At 31.5% G+C, this 26,203-nt stretch overlaps 1 protein-coding gene across 2 annotated transcripts in view; it reads left to right on the forward strand.

Moving 5' to 3' along the window:
* The first annotated feature begins 324 nt into the window (after positions 1-324).
* Positions 325-26,203, forward strand: part of LOC111047970 — a 30,747-nt gene continuing 4,868 nt past the window's right edge. The window contains exons 1-10 of one of the 2 annotated variants that reach the window (XM_039428039.1): positions 325-633; positions 10,692-10,762; positions 13,730-13,868; positions 14,225-14,328; positions 14,792-14,863; positions 15,877-15,993; positions 16,587-16,683; positions 17,312-17,523; positions 20,166-20,365; positions 21,522-21,678. In XM_039428039.1, coding sequence (XP_039283973.1) covers positions 13,775-13,868; positions 14,225-14,328; positions 14,792-14,863; positions 15,877-15,993; positions 16,587-16,683; positions 17,312-17,523; positions 20,166-20,365; positions 21,522-21,678 — 1,053 coding nt within the window. In that variant the 5' untranslated portion in view covers positions 325-633; positions 10,692-10,762; positions 13,730-13,774. Of the gene's footprint in view, positions 634-10,691; positions 10,763-11,466; positions 11,713-13,729; positions 13,869-14,224; positions 14,329-14,791; positions 14,864-15,876; positions 15,994-16,586; positions 16,684-17,311; positions 17,524-20,165; positions 20,366-21,521; positions 21,679-26,203 lie in introns of those variants that run through there. The other variant, XM_039428038.1, reaches the window with a different exon arrangement.

Consider the following 26,203-nt stretch of genomic DNA (forward strand, 5'->3'; position numbering starts at 1 on the left):
GATCATGATCGTAGATTAAGCTTAGGGCAAAGCGATGCGTGATAAGTCTTCAGTAACGCATCTCAGATCTCACCTTACCCAAGAGCGTTCTGTGTCACATTGCAGTGCAGCTAGGACATCACAATCTCGAGAGAAAAGAACTCTACGCTCCAACATGGGACATTATTATATTTTATCCTATGAACTATCCTATATGATAATGATAAAACACATTTCAGTACATTGTAATTAGAATAATATAATGCAGTCTAATAAGTAACCCACAATTTAATTCAATTACCTTAATTGATGCATTCTAAAAATACTTCTGTTGAACTCAATCTTAATTTTTTGATTGTTTATATTAATATTTTGATATCCAGCAATATCGACTTCAAACTTGAATTTAATGTATTATACTCATTTTATAACGGTACTGCAATTCACTCATAGTGGTTATTATTGTATTTTCACATTCCATCTATCAATGCTTGTGCAGTTGAATAAATTTTATTGATTTCTCATATCAATCAGTTGGTTCTGTTGTGATTTCCTTTTTGTACTCAGCAAGCTCACGATTCGACAGTAACCATAGTGACCCAAGTAACAAGAATGTTAGCCTCTGCGTCAATTATGAATTTGGGACCTCTATAGGTAAGAAATCAATATTGTTTATGAAACGAATTAGTTGTGGGAGGCATTTCCTGTGTCTCCATAATTTAATCACACTGATCTGCTACCTAAAGAGGTATTACTGCACAAGTATAGAAATAAACAAAGACTTACATTGGCTCTTGCCTTGAATTTCCAAATGGCTCATTGATTAATTGATATAAATGAACCATTATTTCTTTCTTTCTATCAAAGCAACATCCACAGTTTTTTCAAAGTACCTAATATCACAGTTGTTAAGTTGTATTTATGTAATGTTATTGCCCAAGATCTTTTCTCTACATATAGTGTCATCAGGAAAGTAAATAGTTTTATGAATGACAGCTATTTGAACCATTCTATGGTACAATTCTATAATTTGAATCCTTCAAGAATCACAGCTGATACTCGAACAACTAAACAATTATTATATTATACCGTTACAATTTTAAATTTTAAACTGTTAATTTTTAATTAATAAGTTAATCAATGGCTGATTTGAATTTTGTCTGCAGTATAGGTTTGCTCAGGATAATTGACTATAAACTATTATCCATATTTGTTTCAAAACTTTACACAGTATCGCCTATAAATGCATTGTAGAAAAAGGAATACCGGTAAACTAACAAGTTCTTTAAAAACCTAATGATCAATAACATTGAGATACAAATCTCAGCGTGAAAAGAAGTCGCTGGTATACAGTTACAAGATTGTAATCCATTTAATTGAATAAATCTAATAATGTTCCTAATTTTGAAAATAATTTTTATTTTTAAACTTGGTAAATTGTTGACTGGTAATATAGAGTATATAAACTTAAGTGCGATAAAAATATAGCCTACCTACTATCACTATTTAGAATGACTTGAAAAGTGCTACCCTCAGATTCTCTCTATTCAACATTTATTTCAAATTATTAAGAATTTTTCAATTGATACCATACTTAAATTCTCTGAATATTGTATAGACTTCTAATATTTTTTATGTAATTTTCAATTTTTCTCACTTCCCCTTATGCCTCTATTCTGCTACTTCCTCTGTTCCTCTTCCCTTTCTCACTCCCTGTTTCTTTTCCCGATTTTCTAAATAAATTAGATACGGTAAAAAAGCTATGTTTTATATGGTATCCCATTCATTATTTTTGTTAATCATCGAACAGTCGGCCTCTGCGCTCAGGTTTTTTTCAACCTTGCAGGGACCTTATATATTCAAATTTTATTCTATTTAATGTATTTAATTTTTCATGTCATATTGTATTTTACTTTTTTCTGGCACACACCAGACAAAACAATGTTTACCCACTAATGAGTTTTTTTTTCAATTAAAGTTTATATTCAACCTTAGATTTTGAGAGTAAAATAACTTTCTCCAAGTAAAACTACAAACTGTATTGAAAATATAGTAAACTGTAGTGATTAATTGAAATAACTGTATATTTTGTAGCCTAATTATAATGAGAATGAAAATTTTCAAAATTCATTCATCTTTTAACAAAGAACAATCAGGTAATTAAACTAGAAAATACAATTGTCATATTATATGTCCGGGCAGAGAAATTACAAGTCCTGTCTTACAATTATAACCAAGAAGAAGATTGGTCAACAAGAAAAATATAAAATATCTTATTAAATAATTTCCCTTACTTCTTCAAATCATCAAATAAAATACTTATCAAAATCAATTCCTCCACAATATGTAAAAGAATTGTAAAAAATGGTGAGATTGTAGTAAAAATAGTTCTTTTCTTGCTTATTGGTGTAAGTATAAGGATGTGTATAAGGATGAATGTGAGCGATTTTTCGCACAGAACGGTAAATAAATGTACCTCAAATCCAGCACTGAATTTTTATATTTAGGATAATAACTGGTAGGGTGATGGATGAACTCAAATAAATTCTACTCAGTTCTATTTTTTTTAAATTGCCTACTACCTGATAAAGTTGATGGTACTGACAATGATATAATGTAGCCTACATTGAATTTGGTATCTAGTAATGTGAATTGATTTCAATAATATAATAAACAACACTCATATATAAGACCATTTAAATAAAATAAATAAATCCTGAAAAAGGATGCACAATCTCTTCTTCATCAGTTGAGAGTAAGCTTACAGTACACGAACAACGCTAGAATAGAATAGAATACATTTTATTGATCAACAAATATATAACATATACATGGATCTCGTCACGTCGGTCAGGTACAAAGGAAAGTGATAGACATTTACATAGATGAAGTAACTCAGATAGGCTACGGTACAATATAAAACAATGTCAGATAACATAAAACAGCATAAGATAACATGGAAAAACTTTGCCATATCAAGACTAGGTAGGTACTTTACAATTAATTCATTATGTGGCTGAACAAATTCGCTGCTGAGGTATTCCTCTAATGTATAGAACACCCTAGTTTTTAGTAGCTCCTTCACTTTTTTCTTGAACATATCTTTTGGAAGGTTTCTGATTACTGAGGGCAGTTTATTGAACAGTACGAACTGTTGATATTTATGGCTCTTGTAGGATTTGTGCAGTCTTATGGTGGGCTTTACCAAATCGAACTTTTTCCTGGTATCATGTTCATGAGATTCAGATTGTTTAATAAAGTATTTTTCATTTTCTTTTATGAAAACCACATTGCTGTAAATGTACACGTTAGCCAGGGTCATGATGCCCAAACGTTTAAAAGTTTCTCTGCACGATTCGTTGAATTTCAATCCCCCTATGCATCGCAGAGCCTTCTTCTGCCATAAAAACACTTTATTTGTAGTGGCGCTGTTCCCCCATAATCGAAGGCCATAATTCAAATGTGAATGAAACAGACCATAATATGTCATTAGCAGAATGTCAGTGGTAACTAAAGGTTTCAGTTTTCTTAGAAGAAATGTGACTCTAGCCAGTTTTTTACAAAGAAATTCAACGTGTTCATCCCAACACAATTTACTGTCCAGCACTATACCAAGTAATTTAACTGGTTGTGTGTAATTTTGTAATTCAGTATTCAGACTGCTCTTTAATGAAAACAATATTTTCTCCGTTTTAGTCTCATTAAGAGATAGACCATTAGAGGTGTACCATTCTTTCGATGCTTCAGATGATAGCTTAAGGTCACGAGTTAGATTCCCTAGATTGGTTCCAGAGTTCAGGATTGTTGTGTCATCGGCGTAAAGTACTGAATGACATGGGATGTTACAACTATAATCATTCACAAAATACAACAAATAGAAATGGCCCCAAAACTGAGCCTTGGGGTACTCCAGTCTTTACCGTTCTTGGGGAAGATAGTTTATTATTTACTTTCACAACCTGTGCCCGATTGCTCAGAAAGCTTTCAATCAAATTCAACTCTTTGTCCTCTATGCCATAGTACTTTAACTTTTTACAGAGCAGTGATTGTGACATGGAGTCACAGCAGTTATGTGACGTTGTGTGACAGGATTTCTGTCGTCTTTTGTTTTTCTATCGGGTACCAGCAGGTAACTCGTGTTTTGCTCTGGGGAAAATTTTCTGTTGTAAAATGCAATCATAATTAAAATAAGTCCATCCTCGGTAGTTAGATAGATGTCCACTTGAGCAAAGTATCACAAACAGGAAACTTGACGAATTGAAAACTTGATTATCTTTAAAAAAATGACTATAACCAGTCTCGGTAAATTAATGATCATTATGAAAAATTTCTAGGTAATCAGTTCAGTAGTTCAGACGTGATGATGCGTCATTCGTGTATTTCCTATCCCGTACATGAAGCGATTCTTTATCCTATAATATTATAGATTATACACAACTTTTGATTAGATGGATTAATAGATGGGTTCTAATAAAATTCTCGGAAATTTCGTAATGGAAAGCTCAATAAGTCAGTACCGGTACCTATTTATATACTATACTTTATTTACTAGTATGATACTAGTTACTAGTGATAATACTAGAATTTATTATAGGCTACTTAAACTTTCCAATACATTTTTGTTAAATTCGATAAAATTTAAGCCGGAAGAAAAAGTCTTACTGGAAAATTATAAAATCAATATTGTTATGAATCAGTCGAACAACTTAAAAACACATTGGTGTGGGGGTCAATCATGTGACTCATTTTGAATTATTATAAATTATTCATCAACACAGTTCAGTGATTTTAGTTTTCAAAAGTATTTACACTTCAGCTCCTATAATAAAATACGAGAGATTTAATAAAATACATGAATGGTATTCCCACAAAACTCACTGTAATTCAGTGAGCATGACTAATGAATCATGGAGACTCCCTGATACCTTAATCTGCTACCTTCTTTCATCTTAGTCTACGGTACTTTTAGAAAATTGAGAATCCCGGTTTTTGTGATGCATCACGCCAAAACTATACCGTACATTCGCTGATTTACTAAAAATTTTCAACAATTTTATTCATTTATCTATTTATCCGATACAAACATAGAAAGGTTCACAGACGAATTCCAGTACAAGCCTTACAGACATATACCAATAGTATAAGAGTATACAATAAAAAAAGAGAGGAATATAATATCGCACTCCATTAAATATCCACAACGATTCAGTATAACTAATAAGATTAGAAGAGAATGATATTTGGGTTAGTTTCAGGAATGTTAGTTGAGGGGTATACTGTAGTAAGAAAAATATTCATATAAATAAGGAAGAAAAAGCTTAAAAGAGCTAGTAGAGCTCAAAAATAACAATTCATTCATCAATTGAGCAGCATAATTTTTCACACGATTTTTCAAATGTATTGTACGGTCATAGAAGGGGTCAAGGAATGGGTGTAGTCTATAGTATAATCTTAATGTTTCATTAGGTAAGAATTCTGAATATACCGAGGACGATTGAAGGCCTATTTTGATTCGTTATTTATAATGAAGACTTAGCATGGTGACGTATATAAACACTCATCATAATGCCTTATATATCTTATAGTGTTTTTTTGCAGAGCGTTGCGAAATACGGGTTACATAGCCTACTATTATAGTCTGTATAAAATAAGTTGAGACACTTGGCCCTCCATTCGAAGAAATTACAGGGTTGCCAAATCATGTAAAATTGCAACTTTATCAAATTTCCAATTCAATGCCAGAATTGGATGTAGAATATCATCCCCTATATCCTAGAAGTGATAACAAAAACAAAGTTTCAGGGTTGAAGGATTAAAAGGAAATTTAACTTTTATGATAAAATTGCAAACATCGCGAAAATTTGTTTTTCTTTTGAATATCACTTCTCTCAGAATCATGGGGCGTAATGCGTGATAATTTTATATCAAATTAACGGGGAGAATGTCTCCTTTCTATTGGTGTCTGGATTATTTTAATCCGACTTATAATTATGTTTAAATAAATGATAATAATTAAAAATTATAATAAATTATAAAATTATTATTTTATAATTGTTTTTTAATTAATGATTATGTTCGTCAATGTCGATATCAAATTAACGGGGAGAATGTCTCCTTTCCATTGTTGTCTGGATCATTTTTATCCGACCTATAGTTATTTTTTAATAATGATTAGCTATGTTCGTCAATGTCGAGACATTTTGAGCAGAAAAAATGAAATTTTCTACATCCTAGAAACTTTTTTGTTTCAAAAAATAAGTTCTGTGTAAATATATTATTAGTTTACTAATTTTATTATTAAACTATAGCAGCGTCAAATCAAGTCTTTAGCTCAATTCAATTTTCAGTCTGTTGGAGAATAAAATATCAAGGTGGTGAAAGCGAGAAAGTTTCTCAGAAATAATTGAAATTATTTTTCCAATTGTCAAAAGTAGTCGGAAGATTGTATTTTGGTCTCTTAGGAATTTAAAAGTTAGGAGAGCGGCTGCATGGTATGCATTGTGTACCAAATTGTTTGCTAAAGGCTGGCAATGTGCAAGATATTTGACTGAACTATTTCAAACGCAAACAGCTGATTGCCTTTGGAAAGGAAAGGCTGTAATGAAACACTGCTTGGATTATTCGAGGCGAGGTTGTCATTTTCACTATTAATAATCACGTGGCTTGCAGTGTTGATGAATTTTTGAATCGTTCTCCGTATTTTGTTTTTGTCGTTAGCTATTGATAGCAAATGTTAGCACACCATTCAGCCGCTATCCTTGACTTTGAAACTCCTGAGAGGCCAAAATACGTTCTTCCAAGTACGTTTGACAATTGGAAAAATAATTTTAATTATTTCTTTGAAACTTTCTCGCTTTCACCACCTACTTATTTTTTGAAACGAAAAGGTTTCTAGCATGTAGAAAATTTCATGTTTCCTGCTCAAAATGTCTCGACATTGACTATAGGTCGGATAAAAATGATCCAGACACCAATAAAAAGAAGACATTCTCCCCGTTAATTTGATATAAAAATATTATGCATTACGACGCCCCATGATTCTGAGAGAAGTGATATTCAAAAGAAAAACAAATCTTTGCAATGTTTCCAATTTTATCATAAAATTTGAACTAGGATACCGGGGATGATATTCTACATCCAATTCTGACTTAGAATTGGAAATCTGAATGGAAAAGAATGGAAATCTGAGAAAGTTGCAATTTTACACGATTTGGCAACCCTGTAATTTCTTTGGATGGAGGGCGAAGTCTCAACTTATTTTAAACATACTATAGTGGTATAAATGAGTTAATTTCATCTCTTGGATAATATAATACACTGTAGGATAGGGTACTCAAATGTATGTTGAATATATTAATTTGTAATTGTATCTAAACCTATTCAAAAGACTAAATATATTTCAAAAGTTAATTAAAAGGTAACATTCAAAGTTTTGAAGGTTTGAACACATTAATAAAGGCCAAGGTGCCTAGAGTACATTTTAGGTACATTGATTATTATACAGAGTGAGTCATATGTATGGGAACCCCTCAATAAATTTGAGACTTTTGTAGATATAATACTGCAACTTTCAGGATAAGTTTTTGGTCAAATACTACCTTTTGACGTACAACTGAAGGGTTCCATACATATGACTCACTCTGTATGAATTTAATTACATTTTTTAGCACATAATCGATAATATAAAACACAATAATTAGATAATTCAATAAAATTGTATAATTGATAAATTAACACACATGCACAATGAATAATATTATGGAATTTCACTGTCTAACTATCGCATATTATGTTGGTCAAATACCAAGATTTTTCTTGGACCTCTAATAAAATTTTATCTTTTATTCTCTGTATAGATCCTTTAATAATTATGAATAATTCACTACAATATTCAATCACTCACATCTCTAGGTTCACACTACCCCACTTTCTTCATGTGTATTTTAGAACAGGAATAGGAGATTCAATCTCAGAATAATATTTCTCCAATCAAATAATATTCCTCCATTTCTATATTATGTACGGTACTTTCAACTTGAAAAAACCATTCATCACCTGATTCACAAATAGTGCGCCTCTATATCCATTGATTGAATAGTAGAGGTAGGCCTACATTCATTGTGCCATTCAAATGCTAACTGAGCTTTTTCCATGTTGTTAAGTGCTACGGTGATTTTTCAATTTCCCCTTCCTTCCATTTACTATAAATCCTATTAGAGAACAATTTCCAAGTGAGGAAATAGTGGGGATGGACTGGTGGAAACGGTTTGTTTGTTGTTGAATGTGAGGAAAGCAGCAAGTTGTGGTTGGAAAAGTGTTATTTATACAATAGCAAATGGGTGCATGGTGGGGGGGGGAGGAGAATGCGTTGATCTGTGTCATGGTACGGAGCCCTCCCTTTGGGGGAGAACACAAGGAACCCCCCTTCCACCCGTAACCATTCAGTTTCCATTCACCTCTTCATCCCAGTACCATGTTTTGAGCCATATTTTATATTGATAATGGTCTGGGCCTGTCCTTTCAACCAAACAATAGAAAGACATTTAATTTTCTCAAAGTAATTTATCACTCAAAGTAAACAGTCATATCTTTGACGTTTCATGAGCGTATTATGTCTGAAAGTTTTTCATTGCACTATTGCGTAGAATGATTACTATCATTTTCATAATTATATTTTATTATTACTGTATGACATTTTTACTGTAACAATAATAACTACCCTATTATTATTATATTATTATTATTATTATTATTATTATTATTATTATTATTATTATTATTATTATTATTATTATTATTCTCCTTTGTTATAAAATCATATTTCTAAATGTAGGATTTACATTTGTTGGATTAATTACCTATCTTCCTTCGCGGTGTAGAAAATGTTTTAGATTGAAGAACTATATTGTGCAGTAGTCAATTGAATCAGCTAAGAAGTTGGAATTAAAAAAAATATTTATAACATTGCAATGAATGATATGTTTTTATTTCTTTAGAACTAATGTATTCTCAAGTGTGCTAAAATAACTGGATTTTTGTCATTTTTTATGAATAGTGCTAGAAATATTATCTATTCAATTTTTCACACAGCTGAACTATCAACTCAAAAAATTATTGTAAATTGGAAATAAAGAATTATATCTAGTCTTACACAGGTTTCATCTTTGGAATTTCATAGCTTAATCAAATATCACGCGTTTTGTGAAATATCCTACTTCTGAATTAATTTAGTATTATTGAAATTCATTGAATGTATTATTCGTTCTCGAGTAAATTGCTGCTATAATTCTGAAAATGAAAAAAAAATCAATATCTTTCAGAATTAAGTGCATATATTTAGATCTATTTTAGGTAAATTGAGGCTGATGATTGACTGTTTAGGACTGCAACAATCCCAAATATTTAGAATCAACGTGATCATGCCAACTATAATAGCTCAATTCAACTGCAACTATAAGCTCAGTTCTGAATTCTGATCAAAGATTAGACCAATGTTGATTTGACGACCATAATCAATTATGGCTTAATATTAATATAAATAATGTTCATTCTTCTTTCTATTTCTCTCCCAGTAGCCTGCACTTGAGAAATATATCTCTATTTCTTATATGAGAAGTGGCTATCCTGCAATCATAGTCAATATACAATAGTGGATCCAAGGAAATCTTAAAAGGTTGTGAGTTTTCTCATGAATCATTATGCTGTACCGTGTCGGAAAATATATGTTGGGAATCCCTAAAATGGCATTTCTGAGTTATAGCGTATTGATTTTCAAATCATTCAAGGTCACACACTAACTGTAACCTATTATGAAACTAACACAGTGTTTTAACACTCACCTTGACTATTTTTATTGATTTTCATAAAAAATCCTACTGTTATACTGAAATACAGAAACCCATATTTGCAGTCATTAAATTATTCTGGAATCAGCTCCAAACAGGAATGTTTGAGATCCGCGAAATAAAGCAGCGGAATAGCACTATTTATAAGCCTATTTTATATACTTCATAATAATAGAAATACAAATTATAGAACCTACACTGAATACCGCTAACATTTGTTTTGGTACAAAACGCCCGTAATTTGGTACAGTATTTGTAACTAAAATTTATAGATAGTAACTTAGTGACTTGTATTCGTTTTATAAAAGTGTCGGTATTTTTTAATAACTTATCATGTGTAGGGATAGCCTCTACGCTCTCCAGAGAACTTTCACCTAGCTCAATCAAAATTAAAATTAATATTCTATCTTATTGATTACAACGTTATTCTTTATCAACGATTACAAAAAATTATTATACAAACTCCGAAATAAAAACATACAGACAAGATACGAAACAAAAAGCTTTCACGTTGTACTATATAGAACACCGTATTTATAAAATGTGTAATCTTTTTTTCACTTCTTACCGTGAATATGATGCCCATATAAGCTTTTTACTTGTGCATGGTTAATTGAATTGGTGCGTGGCTGATGTATCTAATGATCAAACATCATTGCCTATGGGCGGGCGGGATTCGAACCCGCAGCCAGATAGAGCATAATTATATTATAGAGTAGGAGACTGAAGATGCAAACCCCAGCCAGTACACCACTGACGAAGTCATAATAATTCATAATTTGAATTCTCCTATTTGAAATTTTCAGTAACTTTCCTTCACGGAAACTAATTTAAATTCGTGATAAATTTTTCAGATTCATGTTTCAGATATAAGAAGACCCTAATCACATCCTTCCAGTACCAAGAGCGAACTAGTTCCGGTATTAGCGCATTGAAAAGTAAGTACTCATTAAATGCTGACTTATCATGGAAATACACAACCGAACTTCCCTTCAACGATAATTTCCATTGAAAATGGAATTAGAATAGCTCGTGCGGGTTTATTTGGAGAAAACTTTTTTATCTGAGATAAAAATCTCTGGCGTGCCTGAACCTCGTAAATAACTTGACGTCTCAGAAGACCACGACAACAGCAATATAAAATAATAACTTCGTTATAAAGTTATTATGGCCTTGTTTTATCCTGACTTGTAATTATCTTACGTATTGGACGACTTGTGTCCGCAGCAAATGCCAACTTCCATGGAAGGGTAATGGTGGTTAAAGTCTTGATGGGTGTGGTTAAGCAATAAACATGGAAAGGAAAAGGAAAAGGAGATTTCGTTTTGTGGGATTAAGAGAGAGAGGATGAGACTAGATTCTGACTTGGCTGAGTCAAGGGTGAGGGTTGATATAATAGTTTCAAAGAGGGTGAACCTTGGATAAGAATTCACTAAAACGGATCCTCATTCTAATCCAGTACACCACAGTTCCAAAATCGACTTCTTCCACTGTTATTATTATTATTGTGTGTGTGTATGTGTTTTGCGAGTTGGAGTGGGGGAAATTCAAGACGGCAGAAAATTTCCACCCACCGGCTCCACTCATTTTCCCTCCACTAAACTTTCTCCCATCCCATTACCGGGTGCCGGCCACCATTAAAGTATTGCTAAACTCAGTTCTTCTCCGCAATTTGTATCAACCGCATAACTTGATTTTGTGAATTCAGTGGTTGATAACCTGTTCATCGTATCACAGTTCAAATTGTTTTGAAACTTATATTATTTAAACTTAGATATTCAAGTGCCAGCCCTCGCCGAATTGTGTGAATTTGAAGTGATCTTGTTTGCTGTATTAGATTTTTTTGAAGCGGAAATATCAAACAAGATTTATAATGGCCAAAAGACCGGTAGGTAATTTTGATTACTGCGATGAAATAGAATGAAAATTGTAAAAATATTTCACCAACTAACTACAACCTTGATTCTCGCCTGTAATTATATAGTTTACTGTCGGATAATGATTTATTCTGCTATTGTGCAGAAAGTGTTTCTTGGTGTTATTGAGCTGTTCCGCAGAATTTTTCACTGCCATTTTGCGGTATTTTTGAGATTTCTGATCCTCATTACAAATCACAATAATACTCGATCTGAATTCTATAAATTATTGTATGGTACATAATTATATGTTACCATAATTTTAAAAACAATGATCTATTATCGCCTACATTTAAAAATTTCAACAGGCTTATTCTCAAAACTACTGCTCTCATTGATTGTTGTCTTTTTTGTCTCTAATATATCCTCCGATTATTTCGTTATTGAATATCGAGCTCTTGGTCCGAGTTTGCTTTGACATCAAGAAATATAATGCTGAGAATATGGGCTTCTTATTATAAGAGTGCTCACTTTCCGATTTAGAAAAAGATTTCAATTTTTTCTGTATAACAAGTAGCGGCTGATTAGATTTTTTTTGAAAAAAAAAAATTAAAGAAATTTTTCAGAATGATTTTATCAAGACCTTATGTGTTGGATTATCCTATACTATTAAACGAGCAATTTCTGTTTATATGTTTGGATGTTTATATGTTTGTATTTCACCGGATGTCGAAAACGGCTCTAACGATTCTCACGAAATTCAGAAAATAGTAGGTTTATAATATGAAAATTCGATTGCACTAGGTCTCATCCCTGGGAAAACTCGCTGAAGGACATCAAAAGGGTTTATTCATCCTTGTAAAAACAGCTGATAATTTCGTCGTCTGTTGATGATGGAAGTGAGTGAGCGAGTGCATGTGTGTGGAACTGAGACAAAATTATGACTCAGCTGTTGAACTTTTGTAATCATTCAATCAGTGCCGGTTGTACAAGAGCCGGTTAAATTTTAATCCTGATTAATTCCAGTAGAACCAATCTGATAAGCTATATTTTTGAAATGATCTTCTCTGATTTGGATTAAAATTTAACATGCTTTTGTAAGATAAATTTTTGCATTCTTCTGGGAATTAATCTCAATCCACTGTGATTAGAAAGAACCTTTCTGTATGAACTATAAATATATTATAATTTCCTCTTTTGTAATAAATTTTATATGCTTTTGTACTCCAGAGCGGAGCTTGGTGCCTCGATATTCAAAATAATATCTCAATTCATTATTGCAAAGGACTTCCCATATATGGTTATGAATGCAAAAGATTTCATCTTCATTTGAAATATCCCCATTGTCCTAAGATTTCTCTCTGCATTGTCTCTGATGAGATCTATATTGTTTAAAAACTAAAATCAAATTTACTCTGATGACATTCATCTTATTCTGCAAAGGATTCAAGTAATCAGAACTATATCAACTCGTTGGACATTAAATTGAAAGAGGATTGAAAAGGATTTCGATGTTGTTGGATTCATTCAATAATATTTCTTAAATAAACTATTCATACAATCACAGTGAATGAACTCAATTGAAAATGATCATGATTAATATAATAAGTCAATACCGATCACTTGCCAATAATATTACCGTCGATTTCAATTTCGGTGATGGATTAATTTTCAATTACCGTATTGAGTAAATGATTATTTTTTTAGTTCATTCACTGTGATTGTACGAATAATTTATCAAAAAAATATTATCGAATGTATCCAACAGCATAAAAATCCTTTTCAATCCTCTTTCAATTTAATGTCCAACGAGTTGATATAGTTCTGATTACTTGGATCCTTTGCAGAATAAGATAATGTGATAGATGATCAGAGTAAAGTATCAAGTTCTTCAATATAGATCCACTATTGTAATATGTTATTGAATATTGAGGTGGATGAATATTTGTCAGTTGCGAAATTTTGTGTGAATTCGATGATCTAGTTAGTTTGAATATTTTTGTGATTGGATTTGACACTTTTGTAGCATTATCCAATTGAAATTTGCAGCGCGGAGGAAGAGGAGGTCGAGGGGGGAGGTCGAACGCTCGGAGAATGGCTGGCAAAAAAGGAGGAGCCGTCCTACTGCAGACTGAGGTCAACAATGAAGATGATTGGGAAAATCTACTGAAAAGAGAAGGACTCATTGGTTAGTTTGCTTCTATTTCTCATGCAATAATAAGGTGTACGTGATCTTATTTGAAATTGATAAGATTAACACTGAAGAAATGGTCAAAACTATAAAAGCAGTCATTTTAGACCTATTGAATGATTCATCGAAAGTTGGAATATATATAAAAAATAGTTAATAAGCATCAGTGATTTATAGTGAGTTCATCTGGTTAGTCATTGAAATTTGTTAGTATTCCCTAGGAAGTGATGAACGTTATAACAACAGTAGACAGTGATATTATTTTTATGATTGAAAGGAAGTTGGAAAAATTGAAGCAAATGAATATCCATTGTGGTGTGGAAGACTAAATTCAGTTGTTTCTGTGATTACAGTGGTTGATGTCTATTCTGAGTGGTGCGGTCCTTGCTTGGGTATGGTTGGAAATTTGAAAAAGTTGAAGCTTGAATTGGGAAGCGACTACCTACATCTTGCAATAGTGAGTTGGTACTTGAAATTTGATTGTAGAATAGTATATCCTTTAGTAAAATATTTTATCCAGATTAGTTATAATATATCTTTAATATTTATCCATTTCTTCGAGATTTTCATGTTTCATTGGAAGATAAGCTAGACCTACATCATCAAATTATCTAGGAATTTTGAGACCCTAGTACTGAGCAGGGCTTTTATATTCATAGATAATACATTATTGCAAAAAATTTATCCAATCAATATTTGAACTGAACTCCAACAAATATTATCAGTATAAAACACCTTGGAAACTTCTACAACTTGAAGGTACAGTTCTGTTTGAGAATCTGAAGTCAAATTTGTAGATTTTTTAGAGATTTAAAGATGATAATCAATCCATGTTTTTTTCTAATTTGGAGGACATTCAAATTGTTTTTAATAATTGATATCAATTCAGATAACTTCAACATGTTTTGATGGGGTTTCAGGCAAAGTCAGATACTATAAGAGTACTTGAGCGATTTCGTAATAAAAGTGAACCAACTTGGATGTTTATTGGGGTGAGTGTAATATATGAAATATTTAGAACTTATTTGAAGTAAAATATGATTCTGCTTCTTATTAGGCAAAGCTTGAATTTAAAAAAATCAATAATTATAATGATATTATGTTGAATATTGAAGAAGAATTATTTCTTCGAGATTTTTTTTAGAATATGATGAATTTAGACTAGACTGCATCTATCGATATATTTCATTTTCAGTTCACTAAATCATAATAATTGTCATGAAATCATATTCAATCACCTTCTGTGAATCAACTTCAATAAGAAATATCAACTAAAAAATATTGCTGGTAACATACATTTCTACTGTTCTGGGTACCTAGTTAATATGAATAGGATTTTCTTTCCAATTAATTTGTTTTTTCTGTGTAGAAATAAATTCGAATTTGAATTAAGTAGTACTCTTTTACTAATAACAGTTGTAGACACGAACGGATCGGCTACAATACCATTATCAAGTGTCAAAAATCTTGCAATCATTTGAAAAATATTGAGTAACTATAGAAGATATGATTGAATTGAATGCTTTCAAAGTAATGTGGAATGGGTTAAACAGTACCTGGTATTCTAAAATTCACTTCAGTTGAAAGTGTTCCACTCACAGGATATAATGGTTTTTTGTTACCAACTGTCTTTCATCAGTATTATTTCCAATAATTGAAAGTTGTATGGTAATGGATAATTGAAACTTAATTTTCTAAGTTGATCGTTTGATTGAAAACGTGAATAAATTATACTGCCTGATAATTGATAATAAGAAAAATACGGTAACTAAAACATCAGTTATTGGAGTTTTCATATACAAATGAATAAGAATGAATATGAAAAATAACTTGGTTTGTCTGTCCATTAGCCTTTTTACTGTAAGAGAAATAAAAATATATGGACCTTTATTAATATCTGTATTCTATTATCTAGTAAAGGTAACTTCAAGGAGGAATTCAAGATAGTGACAATGTTGTGTTCATGGTTTTACAAAAACCTTTAAATTACATTTAAATTTCGTAGGGAGGTCAGTTGGTCCGTGTCACGTTTGGTGCTAATGCTCCAAAACTCATACGAATAATAACTCAAGAACTAGAGAGAGAACTCAAAGCATTAAAAGGAGAAGCTCAACGAACTGGTGTGAGTAGCAATACCGGTACTCTGAAAATAATAATTATAAAATAATAATAGAAATTATTATAATAATTATTTATAATTATAAAATTAAGTTTAAATAATAGTTGGATTTGGAAATTTTCACAGATGAAAGCTATTGGAAATCATACTTAGCCTATATTATAACAGTGTCATTATTATAGATACTATTTATAAGCTTATTGATCAATAATTAATGCAATCAATATCAAGCAGCTGTATATTGAACAGCTAAACAATCCACTCACGGTTAAATTGAAGAGAAGATCTGGTGAAATTTGGATCATTTCGATTTTCTTATTCTAATTCTAATTATTTTTGTTAGTGCCAAGGTTTTCAATCTGTACACATAATGTTGTACAATGTTTTAATTTCTTATCAGACATAAACAGTACTACGGTATTGTCTTAGGCAATATCAGCTACAGAATGTAAAGCACTTCTAGCGGAAAACATAAAAACTTGTAATGGAACTGTGTTTCATACAATAGTTTTAAAAAAATACATACAAAACAAAAGACAGCCCAATAGACTGTTATTTCAATCAGTTTGGGAATGTAGTTGACAATCGTTTTGCAGATACCATTTGAAGAGATGACCGATGAAGAACAAGTTAGAGCCAAGAAACTTGCTGAGAAATTGGAGGCTGAGAGGCTGAAAGAGGAAAGAGAAATTGGTGAGATTTGCTATGATGCAACTCGCATAACATCTCTAATTCTTATTTTAATTTAATTAAATATCATCTTTTATTCCATCTAATTTTTAATTCAATCTTACACTTCAATTTGATTTATAGTTATAGTAAATATATACAAAAATATGTTTACATTGGAAAACAACATTTGAAATCAAACGCATTATTTTTACAATCCCCCACCCACAATTTTCAATGAAATTCTAATTAAAGCAGTCAAGTATCAATTTTTCCCAAGAAAGATTAAGTTTCACTCAAGAGAAAATTGGTGACGAATGTAATTTAAAATGAACAATGAAATAAGAAAATGAAAGGTGGAATAAGAAAAACACCAGAAAAATAAAGTTTTACTTTATTAGCTGACGAGAGTAATTCTAAATAGATGATACGTCATAAGAAAATCCATTTACAGCTTGTCTTAATTGAAAAAATACAAAGAAGCTAAGGAAATTCAATAAGAATACATGAACGTCCATTGCAATAATTTTACCGTTTGCTGTCCTTTTCAATAATTATTACATAAATTCTTTCTATTGGATTTATTATTTATTTATATACTTCCTTCGTAAATTTATTTGCTTTGGAACAAATGTTTACTTTTTCATTACAGCTGAACAATTGGAGGACTTGAAGATAAAGTCTCTGACGAAGCTAGCTCGCAAATTATCAACGCATACGCTAACACTGTACTTTCCTCACATGATTGATGAGGAAAAAAGGACGTGTAACGCAGCTTTCAAAATGCTCCACCAGTACGACTCCATCATGCTGATGATTATTGATCAGCAAGAAGTCACAATAAAAGAGGATCAGATTAGTGACGTGAGCTATATCAGAAATTTAATTATAACTTAATATCTCTGTTGCATTTCAATGGAAGCAACTGTCGCATGATACAGGAGCAGACTCATAGGTACCTACTATTTATATCCCATCCCATGAGAACCGTCCACTCGAAATAAGCAGCTGTCATGGAAGAAGCATTGATGTGTAGCATTAAAACCTCAATTTGATTACTTCTCTTTGGAATGTATCATATTATCTAGTGAATGTTTGAGAAATATCAAATATGATTGATTTATTCAAGATGATTACAAATAATCACAGTCACCGAGATTATAGATTTTAAAAGCTCAAATAATCTTAAGAATTATAGAATTTTGCTATTAAATAAATATCCAACAGCTTAAACTCGTAATTTGAAGATAAGCTGAAATGTTATAATGATAATGTGATTTATCCACATAAAACGATAAATTGCCATTTGATTTCAGAACATGATATCCAATGTAGATGTGAGAGTTATCAAAAATTAGATTTTCCACCTCATATGAGGTATAATATTATACAAATAAAATAAAGTTAGATATTTTCTGAGAATTCTAAGCAATCATCATTTTGACTTTTCGTGGAGCCGAACTGAATGTGGAATTTTCCATGAATATTGGAAAAATTATAATATACCTTATTTTAAATTTATTAATTAAAACTGGAATGTTAAATATCAATTGTATACCATCTAAAATATTGAAATGATATGAGAGGGTATTGTTATTGAGTTGATATACTCGAATATTTGTTTGGTTCTGTAATTTATTTATTTATCAATGACATAGGTACTGACATAATCATGAAATGACTGGAAATTAAAAAACAGGCTATTGTTTCTTATTATTTAATCAAAAATTCATCTATAAACTATCTATCTAGGTACTCTTTTTTTAATAAATTACTTTAATAGAAACAACTAAACGAGCTTGAACTTTTTCATACTGACTCCCTTCATGAATTGAGAAATGCTTCTACTCAATCAATCAAAGTAGTGATTTGTGAAGTTGTAATGCTTCTAATATGTTTTCTTCATATTCATTATTGAAGATACCTGGTTCATAATATGTAGTTGAATAGTTGATCACTACTCCTGCTCTTCCATATATAATAACTAGTAGGTAACCCGTGCTTCGCAAGGGTCTATTTTTAAAACTGCAACTTGACGTAATAAAAAATTCGAAATTTGAAAATAGGCCTATAACCATCCTCGGTTGATGAAGAATCTTTATGCAAAATTTCAAATCAATCAGTCCAGTAGTTCAGACGTGATGATGTGTCAAACATAATTTTCCTATATCACGTACGTGTATGAGCCAGCTCTTTCCATTATTAAAGTAAAGATGATGGATAGATGGATGATTTATCAGTATCTTTGAATGAGAATAACTTTTGAACGGTTTGAGAAATCGGTGCGGTTTTGATGCGACAGAAAATCAGTTATTTTTATTCGAATAGGATCCCCAATCATACCTATCATCTAGTGTACTTTTAAAAGAAATGTTCAGCTGCTTCTATACAACAACTGGACGCATGACAAATTGAAAACTTGACGTAATGAAATCTTGAAGAACTGAAAATAGGCATAAATAACCATCCTCGGTTAATTAAAAATCTATATGCAAAATTTCAAATTAATCAGTTGAGTATATTTCAGACGTGATGATGCGTCAAACATAATTCCCTATTCCTTACGTGTATAAGCCAGTTCTTTCATTTATTATAGTATAGAAAACTTAAGAATACATAATACTTGAAAACCTCACAGAATCATATTGAGTTTTGCAATACATCAATAAATTTTAGTTCGATTAGGATCCTCCTCAATTTGAATCAGGCAGCCTTTTGTTTTCCCAATTCCAAACAAAATACCTAAAATACTCGTTTCACTGCGAATTCGTGTCTGATAGTACATTATAACTGAAGAATATAAATTATTACTTATTTTATTGTGATCTATTTATGTTTTTCTTATGAAATTCAATCATAGGCCTACAGCATGAAGACTATGTCCATTTCATTTGTACTGGTGGCAAAATTTTACATTAAAAATAATTATTTGATAAAATCCAAGTTCAATTGTAATGAAAACAAATTCCTTCAAAAAATAATTGATAATAATACGTTCCGAGGGGAAAAATTAAGAACAAAAAAATGGGAAGCATCGGAATTGGAACCGAGGAACCATCGCTCCGTAAGCTAGCGTTTTACCGTTGAGCTACACAGCCGTTTGAAAATATTAGTCTTGAAACAGCATTATAACCTTCTCATAAAAAACACACTTTGGGCTCAACAATGTAGCCTATGGAACGTCATGTACGGTATCATAGATGAATTTGGACATTGATTCTGAAAAATCTAGAAGGAAAATTGAAATTTGGGCTTCCAGTTGCACGAGATTGATATTTTTAGAATCTATGTGCAAAATTTGGAGATCTAAATCATTCCCGTTTTTCCGGTATGCAATCCACAAGTTGACATGTTTTGATGCGAACAAACGAACACTCGAACACATGAACAAACACAACCTCACTCTCTCTTATTATATAGATAAAACAAAACATTAACTTGCTCAATGTCTCTTATGAATTTGATGTGTGTCTATTGGATTTTGAAGTGTTTTTCTTTATTTTCAGTTGTTCTACAATTCAGATCAAAAGTTTCCACCGAAATTCATGGAGTCAATCACAAAGCGGCCTTGCTTGGTGACCCTATTGTTGGGTCTGGGAGGTGGTGATTCAGATGCAGTCGATGATTTTCTCGGGGTGGTCGAGCAAAAACTGGGAGATCTTGTTTACGGCCCAGATATGAATCAAAATAAACCAGCACCTAACACGTGAGTAGCCCAATTTCCGGTTGTGTGGGCAATTGATAACAACTGAACTGTTCTCCATTTTATAAATTGTTACTAGTTTTTTGTTTTATTCAAAGACGTGAGCAAAGGATTAAGGAAGTCACTGTGTCATGGAATTTTATTAAACCTACCTAGTAGAGAAATTTATGAGTTATACTGAGCATTTGCATGTGCACATTTGCTATCAATATAGAGATGCCATCTAAAAATTGCGATGATCTTCGGAATCAAATCGCTTTCATATGTTTTTAGGTATGAACTGACAATCTATCATGAATGTAATATGATTCATTCGATTATCATCCATAAATAATTTATTATTAATTCTTTACTTGTTCATAAGTTCAAGAGTACGACACAGATAGTATTAAGTAGGTTGTCAGGTTTTATTTTGTTTTTAACTGATACTTGACAAGTTTAATCTGCATAACTCAAAACGAATATGTACAGAACCTACCCGCTAAAAACTTGATGAGTGACAGTCTTGGTTCTATAGCTCTTCTATTGTTTGTTGTTTTTCATTCAAATTTTGTCTCTTCATCTATAATATTTAATGATTCTGATCCATGTGAGTAATATCAATACATTTTTGTCAATTTGGAAATTCATGCTAAGGGTGAGACTGAATTCCTTCAATCAAAAATAGTTTCAAGATAGAATTATCTCACACTCTGGCAACATTGTCTCAACATCGCTCTGATATGATCATCTATCATTTCAAATCCATCCATTGGCCTAGTATATTAAAAATACTGAATAGAAAATTACAGGATTAGGAAGTGCTGTATAATTTGAGATGTAAGATTTGGACTGTTATGTGTTAAAATATTTCCGTAGAAAACATGATTCAATAAGTAACTTCAAGTGAGAAATGAATATAAAATATTCGATTTAACTAAGTATTTTGTTTTGTAACTTGAAATACGAAAATTTGAAAATATTCCAGAAAATCTCTCTTTTACAATTTTAAAATTAGCGATATACCAGTCATTAATATATTAATTCCAGAAACGTGGTTAAACTTCCCTTTTTTGTGTTCTCTTCTGACATTTTAGAAAATGGATTGAGATACTTTGAGTGATTCATGTATTTTAATTCTAGACTAGTTTCAAGTGGAGCCCATTTTGAATTATTTCAGACCTGCAGATGTTTTTGCAAGCAAGGTTGGCGATGAGGTATGGCCAGGACTATGGACTCCTGTAAATTACCTGTCCAAATCTTCAGCTGTTAAAATTTTATTCCCGTCTGTGATAAGAGCGATCGGATTTGAAGACGATAAGCTACCACCACCAAGGGTATGTTATTTATTATTATTTAAGGGTATGTATGTATATTATTGTGATGCTAGTAAAGATTGTTTAGAGTTATGTAGGCTAATCTTTCATGTAAAATGCATAATATAATTTTTTCAATTTTGGTATATTAAAATGTGAGTAACCGGAATTACAGCATTTTAGTAGCCAAAACACAAAAAATTATATTACTATTTATTTTATTATTAGAATAAATGATCTAATTAAGTAGTTCAATAGGGCTACTTGAATAGTTAATTAATAAAGTGATCATTTTAAAGCACCCTGTTTTCAAAACTGTTTCAATTTAACACTTGAAAGCCGAAACTAGTTGTTGTGTTTTATATAAGTTCAAAAGCTTGAACTTATATATGTTCAGAAGCTTTAACTTATATGTTCAAAAGCTATCTTTATGTTCAAAAGCTATCTTTATGTTCAAAAGCTATCTTTATGTTCAAAAGCTATCTGAGTAAAAGAACCCAGTCCCTAACCATAAATGATTAATCTAGTGTAACTAATTTAACTTATTCTTATGGTCTTCCTCAAGGTACGGTACTGTACTTTCTCTCATCCTTTTCATACTCTATGTAAATGACTTTTTAAATTTAAGACTTTAAACTCAAATGTTATATCCTTTGCAGATTATACTGCAGCTATTTTTCACGGTAATTCATGGAATGAAGTACATACCATAGCTGAACATAATATATGCTTTTAATTAAGAAGTGGTTAAATAAGAATACCTCATGTTTGAATATTGAAAAAACTAATTACATAACTTTCTCTGCAAATATAGTAGGGCAGCCTAACGATAATCAAGATTTGAGACTCCTTCTCAGTGCAATTTAAACTTGGGTAATTGTGATTGTCCCCACAATTAAAAAAGTCACTAATACTAAGTACTTGGGAATCATAATTGATGAAAACCTTAAAAGGGATGTTCATATTAAATACATATGTGGAAAAATGAGATATTTATCTTTTAAATTTTACTAAGTTAACATAATTCTTAATAAGAACCACCTGAAAATGATGTATCATGCTCTAGTCGAGTCAATTCTGCAGTAAGGCATAGTTGTTTGGGGAGGCTGTTTCAACTGTCATATTGCTGAATTATTTGTAGCACAAAAACTGATAATTAAAACTATATTAAGCAAACCCAGGTTCTATCCAACGGATATGGTTTTTAGTGATTTTGAGGTCATGACTATACGTCAATTATACATAAAAACCGTAATTGAATACTTAATAAAATATAGATCCGATTATCCTCTCACACTAAACTCTACTCTTAATTATTATAATCTAAGGGTCACTGATAACAAATATGTAACCTATAACACTAATATTGAATGTTTAAGGAGGCAGTTAATTTACATAGGTACTAAAATAATAAACCCTATTCCAAATCACTTTCTCATGGACAATAAGATCAGCGGAAAAATTAAACTGATATAAAAAACTGGACATACCGTAATTTCTTCTTCCATTTAGATATATAAGACTCAAGATTTCTGCTCCGGCATTGTTTTTTCATTAGTTCTTTTTTCATTTTTCAGTGGACTCACTTACCTTTATTTTACTTACCTATTCCTCTATTTTTCTTCCTTCCCCCCATTTCTACCTTCCCCTATTTCCTCATCACTTCTCTCTTCTTTTCTTTGCCTGCCTATTATATGGGAAACCATAGTTAGCTAGGTATCTTCCTCTCTTTTTTCTCTCTTCTCCAACACACCCAACCACAAAACCCATGGCTTTTTTATATTTGTAGCATTTTATTTGTTCTGTAATTCTTTCTCATTTTGTTTTGTGTTTTTTAATAAATTGAATCGAATTGAAAAAATTGAAAGTGCTTATATAAAAACGTTTTGAAAAATGGTACTATGAATTATTTCTGTATTAATTGAGAATAAATAAATAATAATTTAAATTGCTATCGACTTATTGTGACCTGAAAATAGTAAGTTGGAGTAAGTTGGACCTAAGCTTGTCTAGAGCCAACTCTAATTCACTTCCTAGTCATCCACCGATTTTCATCCATTGTGATTCATTTGTCGTTTTGTCATTAAGAAAGTTTTATTGTGTCTTCATCCTTGAAAATTAGGGTTAAACCACGAGAACCAATCAGAGAAGCCTTCTTTTCACAATAGCCTTCTCTGATTGGCTCTCTTGGATTTAATCATGATTAAAATTAAACAAGCTTTTATGCAACCAGGCTGCAAGTTTACTCAACAATACTGATGTCTTTCTAATTTCCCAATTATAATTCTTGTGAAACAATGCTGTAAGCTTATTTCATTTATCAATGCTTTGCTTATCAGGCTTCACAAAAAAGTATTTGTATATCTAGAGTGAAAAGTACTGTTTTTTCTCCCAGAGGGAAAAGTTTGAAGCCCGAGGTGAAGCCGAGGGCAACAATTTTCCTGAGGGAGAAAAATCATTTTTCACTCATGGAATACACAACATTTTTCCTCCACCTACATTTTTAAAAAAACTACAGATAAAATTATTTTTAAAAACGTACATGGCCAAACAATGTGTTATAACATGATCTAAAAATTAAACAGCTGGGCTGGCTTGTAATCACAGTTCTCCGCCGACAGCGCTATGCGCTATCTGTCAGCAAAAGTTGTAACAACAATGGCCGCCACAACTACAACTATGATGAAGTTCCCGTTTCAAATTTGATTAGTTAATGAGGAATATTCGTTGGCTGGTATTTTGAATAACATGGAATAAAGATTTTTTATACATTTCTTTAGCATAGTGATATGAAGTTTGTAATAATTTTAGCATACAAACATGAATTTCATATATTGATCAAATGTCTGGTTGAGGTATTGAATTTAGTTGGCTTAATGACTGCTCTATATGCTTCCTCATCTGAGCTTAGACCTTCTAACCTATTTCAAATGTACGTTTTTAAAATAGAGATGCTTCCCATGTTATTTAAATGGAGTTACTTTTACGCTCTAGGGAGTTTTCTTGTTTTTTCCTCCCGAGAGCGAAAAAGTGACACTTTAGTATTATGTTCAAGGGAGTAAAGTAAGCACTTTAGACATGAGGTGACGGAAAATGTAATTGTTTAAATTGGCTCGATTCCAAAATGTATCCGGAACCTATTTAAAATCCTAGATTTTATAATCTTTTTTTTGCTGAGGGTGATGCCCACATGAGCTCTAGGCTTTTGCGTGGATCATGAGGCGGATGATAATGAGAGATGAATGGACCAACAATTTTAGGTGGGTTCCAAACTACCGGGAAGCGGTTTTTTCACAACTCATGAATCATATTCAGAGGAGAGCTGGCTCAAGCGGTCACCCTTCCAATGGGGAATCATGCACATGATTCTTAAGGCTGTGCAAAGGCTAACAATAAACTTTTTACTCGTGATATTTTTCAAAGTTTTTTGATTTGCATATCATCAAGCTATCAAAATGAAAAAGTTTTCTTAAGAAAACATTTTTTTTCTGATCATTACTTTTGAGATATACGCGCCTAAAGTTTAAATTTTTGGGACAGAACATTTCAAATTCCGTAAGAGATAAATCCATGAGATTTAGAGGATGGTTTCTACATGGTATTGTTGATCTAGTAAAGCAAACATTTTCTGAAGATATCAATTTTTATGATAGTTATTCAATTTACTAAAAATAACTTTTAGTTGAGTTATTTTTGGTAAATTGAATAACTTTTCCAAAAAATTATCATTTCAGAAAATATTTGTTTTACTAGATCAACAATACCATGAAGAATCCATCCTCTAAATCTCATGAATTTATATCGTACCGAATTTGAAATGTTCTGTCCCAAAAATTCAAACTTCAGTCGCTCATATCTCAAAAAGTAATGATCGGAAAAAAATGTTTTTCTGAGAAAACTTTTTCATTTTGATAGCTTGATGATATACAAATCGGAAAACTTGAAAAAATATCATGAGAAGAAAGTTTATTTTTAGCCTTTGCATAGCCTTGACTCATCTAAGCGATAATGATTTGATGACAGGGATCAAATCGATTAAATTGTCTAGCTAGATAAAATTTCTCGCTGATTGATTATGATTACACAGCTGGAAATAATTCTGTCTCTCTCCCACACAGGCACACGCATCTTCTGTTATCGACAGACGACGAAATTATCATCTGTTTTTCCAAGGATGAATTATCCTTTTCATGTCCTTCAGCGATTTTCCCCAGGGATGAGACCTAGTGCAATCGAATTTTTATATCATAAACCTACTATGTTCCAAATTTCCATAAAAATCGTTAGAGCCGTTTTCGAGATCCGTTGAACATAAATAACCAAATATAAAAATAGCCAGATATAAAAATAATCATGTATAAAAATATAAACAGATATACAGTAATTGCTCGCTTAATATAATAGGATATAACTCCTATTTACGTTGGTCGCATATTTTATGCGTTGAAAATATGTTGGTCGCATATCAAAATGAAACTTCATAAGGTGTTTGTTTATAATATAGAACAAGGCCGTACCCAGAAAAAAAATTCCGGGGGGGGGGGGG

This window comes from Nilaparvata lugens, chromosome 5 (genome assembly GCF_014356525.2).
Source record: "Nilaparvata lugens isolate BPH chromosome 5, ASM1435652v1, whole genome shotgun sequence".
Classification (NCBI taxonomy): Eukaryota; Metazoa; Arthropoda; class Insecta; order Hemiptera; family Delphacidae; genus Nilaparvata; species Nilaparvata lugens.